This window comes from Acomys russatus, chromosome 3 (assembly GCF_903995435.1).
Source record: "Acomys russatus chromosome 3, mAcoRus1.1, whole genome shotgun sequence".
NCBI classification, from domain to species: domain Eukaryota; kingdom Metazoa; phylum Chordata; class Mammalia; order Rodentia; family Muridae; genus Acomys; species Acomys russatus.
This window is the reverse complement of record NC_067139.1, coordinates 82,683,783-82,694,822: the sequence shown is the minus strand read 5'-3', so window position 1 is coordinate 82,694,822 and position 11,040 is coordinate 82,683,783. Positions and strand designations below refer to the sequence as shown.

At 41.8% G+C, this 11,040-nt stretch overlaps 1 gene segment (V, D, J or C); it reads right to left on the bottom strand.

Moving 5' to 3' along the window:
- Nucleotides 1-349: 349 nt before the first annotated feature.
- On the bottom strand, nt 350-1,004 carry LOC127187170 (T cell receptor alpha variable 23/delta variable 6-like). The segment is given in 2 exon segments: nt 350-798; nt 953-1,004. Coding segments are annotated over 2 exon segments (501 nt in total).
- Between the last annotated feature and the right edge of the window lie 10,036 nt (nt 1,005-11,040).

Below are 11,040 nucleotides of genomic sequence, written 5' to 3'. Positions count from 1 at the left end.
CACCACTTCCATAGTCATCAGAGGAAATTAAGGTTAAACAAATGTCTTTGTGATTGCTATCCCAGTAACCAAAGTCAAGGTCTCCTGACACTCGACTGTAACAACCACACACTGACAACATCATTGATAAGAGTGTAGAAAGATTGGTCCTTCACAAATTACAGTTGCTGCAAACCAACCACACAGACAACTATTTGTACAACCACGCAGGAAAACAATTCCCCTAAACTAGTTAAGGGAATGCATCTGAAACTCCAGCTGTCCCTGAGGAACACAGGGAGACTGGAGAAAAGCAATTTGTGACTTCAGTTTGGACTGTCCCTGGCCTGAATTAGTCTAATTCTTACACTCACTGTGTCCCCTGTCCCCCGCCCCTGCAAATGAGAACCTCTCCACACTCTGCCAGGCTCAGCTCCACTGCAGAGCTTTGCTGGGGCTTCAGCTGCAGGTTTGTGTGTGGGCTGCAGGTGCCTGGAGAGCACTGTGCACTTGCTGCACAGAAGTAGGTGGCTGAGTCCCCAGGCTGAGAGTCTGCGATGTGCAAGGAGAGCTGTTTCTCACTTTTACTGAAGAAGATGGTAAATCGTCCATCTTCCTTTTTATTGGACACAGATAATATGGAGGTCAGGAGTGCAGGGCCTTCCCGAGGAAGCTGCCGGTACCATGGGAAGTAGTCAAATGCGCTGTTCTCATAAGTGCAGTTCAGGACTGTGGTCTCTCCTTCCCAGACAGTCAGAGACTGGGGACTTTGTTTCACCTTCTCCTGGTCATGTCTCTCCTTCTGTTGGCCACTGACCCCTGTGTAGAGAAATAACAAGCATCATTAGGTCTCCTGATGTGCACTACCTGCTCATGATTACTACATTAACTATTTTGTCTGCTGCTCTAATTCTCTCATACCTCCAAAATAATCACATAGCCTTGTATATGTGGTTTATCCCCCATGACTCACAGGCTAGGTGAAGGCCTAGGACTAAAAACGATGCTTTCAGAAATTTGTCCATTCCTCCTAGACTGAAGCTAGCAGAGAACCCAGGTGGCTTTTTATCTCCCCACAGAAGACTGACTCCATCGTCATAGGCACCTCAATTGTTTCAGCTGGCTCCGCCCTTCAAACACTTTGTCTAAAGCTGTTTCTAACATAGGAAGTTCTCTCCCATTTTGATCAAATTTGGTATTGCTGAAAATAGAGTCATGAGAATCAGAAATCCCATCTTTACTATATCTTTATGCATAATTACTAGAAATGTGTGCTGGTATAGTCATCAAGAATAGCAGTGTGAATATTCTGAGAGAGAGAGAGAGAGAGAGAGAGAGAGAGAGAGAGAGAGAGAGAGAGAGAGAAAGAGAGAATGGAGAGGGGGCAGAGTGGGGAAGGCAAGGAGAGAGAAAAAACAAAAGCAGAAAAAAGATAAAAGGAAGAAAGGAAGACCAGAAGGAAGGAAGGTAACAAAGAAGGAAGGAATGAAAGAAAGAAGGAAGGAAAAGAGATAACAGGAAGAAATACCAGTGACCAACCTAATTACGCTTCAGGCACCTATCCAGAAAAAATAGAATCATCATATAGGAGAGATACTTACATATGCATATTTATTAGTACACAATTAATGATGGGCAAAAAAGTAAAGATGATCTGAACATAGAAGTTGAACAAATGAGTCAGGGAAGAAGCAATGGGGACAGGGAAAAGGAGAGGACTAGAGAGAGTAAAGCCAAGAAGAATATGAGGAAATCACCGCATATGCATTCCATTTAAATTTCACAACAAACACTAATTTGTGCAATGAATGTGTGCTGATAACTTTGATAATTATATAATTAGAGAAAAGATAAATTAAAATTTTTCTCTAGTCTAGAAGCTTATACACACATACATAAAGTGAGTTAAGAATGAGTTACTCTACATGGGGCAAGAATATGCCTATTAGACACCACAGACCAAAAAATAAAAAGTCAGTGCAAAGAATAGGTTACATCTTTTGGTATTTTAATTATGTTGAGTTCTGTCACCAAGATCAATAAAATGACCAGAAGCAACTTAGGGAGGAAATTATTTGCTTTACATTTTGGACCTCATCATTAAAATAAGGAAAAGTAACTCAGGAAGTCAACAGGAATAGTGTCAGGAAACATAGATAAAGTTGTTTACTGGTTTACTTCCCTGGCTTGTTCGTATTCTTTTAATACAACACAGGACCTTCTGCCCAGGGCTGACAGTGCCATCAGTAGACTGGGCCTTGCCTCATCAATTGTTTCTCCCCATCATATATGACATCCCCACTGCATTTTCTCCTCCATTCTCTCCTCCCAGTTACTCTCCCACCCTCCACTTTTTTCAAGATACATTCTTCTTGCATTTCCCTTCACAAAAGGGCAGGCCACCCAGGGATATTGACCAAGCATGAATATCAAGTCCACATCAACTATTAATAGAGAAAATGTCCACAGGCATGCCTCCAAACCAGTATGACAAATACACATTTTATTGTGCTTTCTTTTTCCTGACTATCTATTTTGTGTGAAGTTGGAAAAAATTGTGCACCACAACTTACTGCCTGTCAGCCTGACACATTGAAACAGCGTTATTAAGCTATAATCTTTCCTTTCTTGTTGATCCCAAGATCTCAATTTTGTATGACAATGTAAAACAAAACATAACTTTTAAATTGCCAGTTTTTTAAAAAAAATTTCAAAGACGTTAAAAGTTCAAAATGTTTTAAAATATTTCTAAAGTTTCCTAACCTAGGTACCTGTAAGATCCAAAATAAGTTACAAATGTCTTGTTAGAAGGGGTATAAGCCAGGGCACACTTAAATTAGACAGTATAAAATTGTAGTACCAGGCCTTAGCTTCTCCTTTGTTTCCTTCAGTCCTAAAGCTTGCACTCTAACAAAACAAATTGCCAAGTTGTGTTTCCAGACTTAAGTGAAACACTGACCTCCCAGACCACAGCTTGTGAGGCCACAACAGACACCTGTGTGTCTACACAAGATGATGAGGGGAAGGATGTGATCCCTGATTCTCACTCCAGTCAGAGAAGATTCTGATGAAGGATAGGACTGAACTGGCTTCAACCATATGAGCAGATTTCCCAGTGGAAAGGACATATGACATTCTTGTAGAAAAATATTATATCAGTGAGGCAGGAGATTGGACCAAGTATGGTGACAACCTTAGAAATGTACATCAGAGAAAGTAATGTGACCCTGGCCTTGAAGGGTAGCATGCGTCTTCACACTTGAAAATTCTTATTTGTCAATACTATGGGCCCTGGACAAGCAAATATAATATAGGTCAATGGCTAGATGGTTACACGTATTAGGTCTCTAATTAAACTTAAGTAACATAGGTGATAATGCTTTACTTGTTTTAAATAGTTTTCAATCCTAGCTTATTGAGAAGCATGTCGAAGAGCCACAGTTTTCCCCTGCTCTGAAGCAGCACTGCCCCTCAGTGGTCACACAAGAACTTCCTCACTCAAGAGTCCTAACTTTAAAAGCCCATGCTTGAGGGACTTCACTGCATCTTTCTCCCGAGCCAACACTTTGAGATGGAGAGAGATGTTGTCTTTGTTGGGCCAGCTATCAGATGGTTTTCTTATCTCTCTCCAGTCTTTTCTCCTGCAGCATCACAATTATCCATCATTCTCTCATGCCAAAAACCACTTCCTTCTGGAAAATGAGAGAAGCCCTTCATAAGACATGAGGAAATGAAAATGCTTGATATTTACAATAAGCATGTTCCCCATCCACTCTAGCATGGCTATTGTTGGCCTGATTCAGCTGTGTCCAGGCAGCCATGTTGGTGTGGATAGTTCTGACATTCCTAGGAGACAATCTCACAACAAACTCCTTTATCTTGTGTCTCTTATCATCTTTCCTCCTGTCTTTGGTGTTTCTTGAGCTTTAGCAGGTACAGGAGCTGTATTGAAGACTTATCCATTGTGAGTCAGATACATAACTTGGCTTTTAATTGGTTGAAATTTTTTCAATGGCCTCCATCTTTTAGTAGTCATGGATCTTGGAGGAGGATCCATAATGACCACTGTACTAACCAGACAAATTTGTCACTACATTCTAATTATTTATATTTAGAACATACAAGATCATCCAGAAAGTCTGCTCATTTCGCTCTTCTTAGAGTGAGTCTTTCATTCTGTTTTATTGAGTTGTAAGAGCTTTTTGGGGATTCTATTAAAAATCTTTGAACAATAAATATGTTTTGAGCACTTTCACATGGACAGTATTCTCTTCATTTTTTCTTTCTTCCTTTCTTTCTTTTTTCTTTTCTTTTTCTTTTTTTATTCAATAGACAGTAGGCCCTTTAATATGGGCTGAAGCTCAGACCACTATCCTTCCTGATGCAAACATGATAGAAGAATGGTGAAGAGCTTCAAGGGAAATTGGGGAAGGAGATTATGAGTTACAGGAATTCTGACCTTTGGGCATGTTGGGTGGATGCTGAATCGCCAGGGGCAGTTTTTTGTTTTTTAATCTCAGAACATTGGGTACTGATTATATCTAGTTACCCTGGTAGAGATTCTGGAGATTGCTGGCAGGTACAGTTTATGGCAGTGCAATGTCATTCCCAGAACTCAGGGAGAAGCCAGAGTCACCTAGAGGACAAGTTCTCACAGAATATACAGACCATAGCATTAGTTACAGAACATATAGAACATGGTATTAGTTTGACCCTTGCATCCTCCCTCTGACAGGTTCACTGAAGGCCCAATCATGGGTCTTCCTGAAACGTATTCCCCTGAGTTGGCCTGTTGTAGAGCCAGGTACTATACCCTCATGACTATTAGCTGGATGGTTGCCAATCTTTGCTTGAAATAAAGGGGGCCACAAAACATGACTGGTTTAAACAGAACTAAGAGCCTGTTTTTCTTGTTATAGTCATTTGTCTCTAATGCCAGAGAGTTGCCCTTGACTTAACATTTCAGCCTATAAAATGGGAAAATGGGTGAGGTCATTCTTTTCTGAAACCTCTTCCTGCTGGCATTAGGGTCACTGTTATCAGGGCTTAGAAAGGCTGAAAAGCTAGTCAAAGGCTAGGTAATGGGACACCTATAAAAAGTTTTTGTTTAGCAGATCCAGTTGAAAAGACAGGGAGTAGTCATGTCTGCAGGGCTGGTTTACATTGGCTTCCAGTATGTCCAGATATCAGAAAGTCTAGATCGAGTCTGTTATCCAGATAAAAATCTGCTGAGAGAAATACAGACTAGGGACAGAAGTTAAAATTGTGTCTATAAGACAGCTGGAGTAGATATATGCCTTTGAAACCCAGTAAAAGCATGAAAATTCTCTTCTCAGTCCAGAAGCCTTGATATGCATGTCGGACAGAATCATTTTTAGCATGAGAAGTTCCCTTAAGTGTATATACAGAATAGAACCAAAGAGAAATTAAAATCTTGACACTGGGACTTATTTATATACAGTCAGTACTCCACCAGCTTATCATAACTCTATTGATCTCATTTTTCATATATTTTAAATCTGCAACTTGCATTTATGTACCTTAAAACTTCTCTTAAGATCCTTTAATTTTAAAACTTGTACTTACCAACATCTCAACACTTTCTTAGACCCTCAAATGTTTAAAATATTTCATCTATAACTTACACTTATTAACTTGAAACGCTTTCTTAGCACCTCTAACATTTGTAGACAACCTTTAAAAAACTTCTTGGAACACTTTCTTAGACCTTCTAACATTCTTAACTTGTATGTATCAACCTTTAAATGCTTTCTCAAACCCTCAAGTATGTTAGGTTCACATAACTTGAACTTTCATATCTTGAGACCTTATATAACTACTCCCTTTTTCTATCCAGGTATTTGCCAAGAGACACAAGCAGCTGTTGTTTAGAGAAGATAGCTAAAGACAGACAAGGATTGAGTACATATATGCGGGCCCTCAAGCTTGCCAGAGATCTCTGCAAAGATTTGGCATGGCAGATGACTTCCACCATGGATTGTGGTTTCTGGCTGCTGAGCAAAACTGCTCCCAATATGTTGCCCTCTGCTATGGATCAACCTAACTGTGGACAAAGTAGACACCTGGATAGTCATTGTCTCATGTTTCTGAATACGAGGTGAGGTCAATCTCTTCCATGTTCTCCTTCTACACAACAGCCTCTCATCTTCTGTGCCTCTGTGACTGATGGCCAAACTATCTGGGACCGTGGTGCCATGTTACTATAGGAGAAAACTGGGACCTGTCTAAGTACCAAGATATGGCTAATCATCTCTGTCATTTTAATTTACACATAAATTTGTCTAGGTTACAATTTATCCTTCTCAAGTCTCTGGGTATACTGATGGCTAAGAAAATGTTAGACTGGCAGCTAGGATAATTAGATGCACTCTTTATTTTCTTAAAGATGTTCAGACGTATGTCTAGAAGAGTTTAAATAATGATGAGTAAAGTTAAACATATGAAAAGGTAACTAGGAATAATTAATTAGAAGATTCAATAGTTTTAATTTATCCCAAGGTCTTGTATAAATTTAATGACGTAGCAGTAGACCTCTAATCATGCTATTTTAAATTGATGTGTTGAATAGGACCATCTCAGTGTGGTGGCATCAATCTGTGCAAAGTGATCCTGGGTTGTGTAAGGATGCTGATTAAAGTGAGTCTGTGAGTGAGTTAGCCACACACTCCCTCCATGGTGTCTGTTTGATCTCCTTTTGAGTATGAACCAGCACTGGAATATTGCCTGGAAGAGAAAGCTAAATAAATCCTTCAGCTTCCAGGTTGTTTACTCAGAGCGTTTTATCCCAGCCACAGAACTGCAACGAGAGCCTGCAGCTCTCTGCCTCTGCAGCTCCTGCAGCTTAATGTTCTTGCAGTTGCGACAGTCCTTCTCCTCACTATCCCTAACCTGTCCACAACTGTTTAATTGGAAAGCTGACTTTGCCTTTCATTCCTTTTCCCACTTACCATGTATGAGATCAGCACAGTGAGGCTTGCATGATCACATGGATTCTTTCCTCACATCAACTTCTCTGTTAGTTCTAAGATGGACATTTATGCTTTGGGAGAAACTGTGTATTGAGAAATGAAGATGAAGACTGAAGTCCTGACCCTACAGGGCCAAAAGATTATCTGAAGATACAGGTCTACCAGTACAGGAATGAAATATTAAAGCAGGCAGATGTTCTGTGGTGGCTTTCTGCTGTCTTGTGACTGGGAAGGGCCACACCCACCAAGCTGCAGATTTGTGTACATGCTGCAGGTGTGTGGGCAGCACTGTGCATCCATAGCACAGAGATAAGTGCCTGAGTCTGTGATCTGTGAAGAGGAAATGGACAAAGAGCTGCGACATTCCTTAGTGATGGTCATGGAAGTCAGTCTTCCACTTTGCTTTGTTCCAGAAGGATTGTAAAACAGACTGATGAGATGTCCCCCAAGACTTTGGTAAAACCACTGTACTTGGCTTGCAGAAGTGGAAAAGTTGCATTGCAGTGTTTCATTCTCTCCCTCCTGCAGAACCAAGGACACAGGACTCTGCTCCACTTGCTGCCCTTTCACCCCTGAGTAGAAATAGAGAAAGAGACACAGATGTCTGTTATTGCAGTGTCCACTGAGCCCTGCATGCACCCCATGTCCTTTGAAAAGGTGGGAGCTCTGCAGGACTCCTGAGCTGCTTTCCTCACCCCTCCATGTGATGAGGCAAATCTCCTCAGGTGCCCTGAATGTGGACAGCCAGATCCACAGCAATCCTGGGTGCACAGAAGCCCCAGCAGAGAGCATAGCAGCCTCTTCATGGTGCTTGTGTGGCTGCTGGAGACAGAAGCAATTAAGCAACCCCTGGGCTGTGGTGTCAGGGTGGCTGGTGAAGTTGCCCTCCTCCTGCACCAGTGAGCACCACCCATGCCTGACCAGACCCTGTTGATTCCCTCCCAGTCTTCAGAGCCTGAAGCTCCTCCCACACCAGACCTGAATGAGCCTCTGAGTGGAGTACACTTGGGGAAGACAGGTATTTTGAGATGATCCTAGGGTTGTATGTAGTTAGTGATCCTGGAGCAAGAGAGCCCAAGGAGAATATGCCTCAGCTGCACACAGAGCCTGCACACTCAGGGAAACAACAGCCAAATGTTTAACTCAGGAAACAGGTGCATAGTCTAACTCTGACTCTTTATTGGGGCCTGAATGATGGCTCAGCAGATAAGGGTACTTTTGCTTTAGTTCCATTCATAGCATCTACATGAGGTGGCTCATAGCAGACTGTCACTCCAGCTCCCAGGGATCTAAATTCTCTTCCATTTCCTCAGAATCTGTACACAGGTACCACACATTTACACAGACCCACTCTCATACACATTTTAGAAAAACAAATGTAATCTTCTGTGAAATAATTTAAGTGAAATTACTGCAATACAAAACAAACAAAAAACCCTACACAAAAACCCAGAAACATAATGATATAAGTGTAATGGTTTCCTAGATTTGGAATGCATTGAAAATGTGGGACTGGCATGAACAGTTCAGCTTTGTTCTAAATGTTGTTTCAAAATATGACCCCATGAAAGGAAGTGTGTTGGGGAAGAGTAAGGTAGGAGTGCTGCACTCCACATGACAGTGCAGCAGTGCAGGTGTGCTATGGCGTATGGTGACTGCATGGACACTGCACTGTGTGTTTATAACAGTAGAGGAAGGAATTTTAAAGTTTTCACCATAAAGAAGAATGCTAGAGAAATAAGACTAGTTATGAAAAGTAAACACTCATTCTCTTTAAAAGTAGCCCATGGCCAAACTAATGTCCTGTAAGACCATCATTGCCTCAAACAGTATTAGAGGAAGGAACAGCCTCCTGTTTGATAAGAATCCTGTAGTGTAATTTGGGTAGAATTTTACCGTTATGGAAGAATATTGTTCTACAGGAATGAGATCATTTCAAAGAGGCATAAGTAAATGTCAGCTAAGATCTGTCACATAAGAATGAAACACTTCCAAAGAATCCATTTCCAAAGACTGTCGGCCTAGGGAATTTGTGAAATCCCTGAAAGTGCCTGAGGCTGGGACCCTGTTCCCTTCTATCAGGTGACTTGCATCCAGCCTTGCACTTATTTGACTCAGGCCAAAAGGGCACCCAGCTGCCTCAGTCTCATTCTCAAGTAGGAAGACTTTCACCTTCCTGCACTCAGTCCTTCATGCCTGAAAGGATGACTTCCTGGTGTGAGCTTCAGGAGCCCAGGAGACCCAGGTTAGGATGTCTCACATGCAGGAAAGGACCCTGAGGGACAAAGAAAGGGCAGATACCCTTCTGCTCCACAGCAGCGACAGCATATATGTATATGCCAACACCAGGCTGGGACATAGTCTGCTCTGCATCCTCCTGCAGCACCAGAGCTGTGGAAAATCAGCTACAGGAGCATCTCTGTCCAGAATGAAGCCACACAGTTCTCTGTCTGTGAAGACGGACTCGAGAAGAATGACACTCACAGAGCACTTTAAGCTTCAGGGTGAACAGCAAAGGCAGAAAGGTGAGTAGGAAGCACCTCATTCCTCCTGGGAGATTCCAGGAAGCTAGGAAAGCCTGAAGAGTGGTAGAGGTAGACAGAGTCTGTTATGAGTTTAAGGACTTTTAGATACCTTCCTCTAGGGACATTGGAGAGACAATTAGGAAGAGACACTTCCTCTCCCTTGGCATACCTCTGCCATCTGTGTAAGAATGTTCTGTTGTTGGAGTTCTTACTGATGCAGTGGAAGAGTTTTAGAAAAATATCTATTCACCTGTTTCATATATGAACATGATATATTTAGATAAGACCCACCATCACACTGCTCCCCTCTCCTTCCTCCCAGAACCCACTATATCCCGCTCCCCATGGAAAAGCTAGAAAAGCAAAATCGGGGCTTTACAGCAAGAGGAAAGAACTTTGGGAGTAAGTGATGCAGAAGTAGATAGTACAATATCAAGAGAAAATATAGGAGATATGTTAAATGCAGAGGAGAGTGGCTGGGTGGGACTGAGAGGAAGGCTTGGGAGTTTATTCACATCTATGAAGAAGGTGTTTACTTATTAGAAAGGAGTGCCCCCTAGAGCCACATGGAGAACCAGGGGGTTCACAATTGAACTGCACTTCCCACTGTCGTTGCTACCTTCCCAGGGTGCATTCCAAAGCTTTCTGATCATGCACAGAGGAAGGTTGGTTTATTTTAATTGTAAATCTTGTTAGATTTTTTTATATTTTTAATTTTTTATTATTAATTTATTCTTGTTACATCTCAATGGCTATCCCATCCCTTGTGTACTCCCATTCTTCCCTCCCTCCCCCTTTCCCTTTATTCCCCTCCCCTATGACTGTTCCTGAGGGGGATTACCTCCCCCTGTATATGCTCATAGGGTATCAAGTCTCTTCTTGGTAACCTGTTGTCCTTCCTCTGAGTGCCACCAGGTCTCCCCCTCCAGGGGAAAAGGTCAAATGTGAGGCACCAGTGTATGTGAGAAAGTCATATCCCACTCTCCACTCAACTGTGGAGAATGTTCTGACCATTGGCTAGATCTGGGTAGGAGTTTAAAGTTTACCGCCTGTATTGTCCTTGGCTGGTGCCTTAGTTTGAGCGGGACCCCTGTGCTCAAATCTGCCTATCATAATGTTCTACTTGTAGGTTTCTAGTACCCTCTGGATCCGTCTACTTTGCCATTCTCCCATGCTTCTCTCATCTAGAGTTCCAATAGGATGTCCCCCCCCCCTCTGTCCCAAAATTAGAAATTGAAATGTTTGAAAATACGTTAGAGTGAAAAGAGTTTCAGAATCTTCACATATTTGAAAATAAGTGAGGAACTTAGCATTCAGAACACTTTGTATCTACTAGCGTTCTACACACCACCATAAAATGCCTTAGAAAACCATGTGTTTGATGTTGCTGGGAGATATTGATTCGAATAAACATTGTAAAAGTACACTTTTTAAATATTAGGGTTTCCCATCAGAATGACTAAGTTCAAAAATTCAAGTGACACCAATGCTGGTGAGGATGTGGAGAAAGGGGAACACTTCTTCATTGTTAGAGGGGGCACAAACTA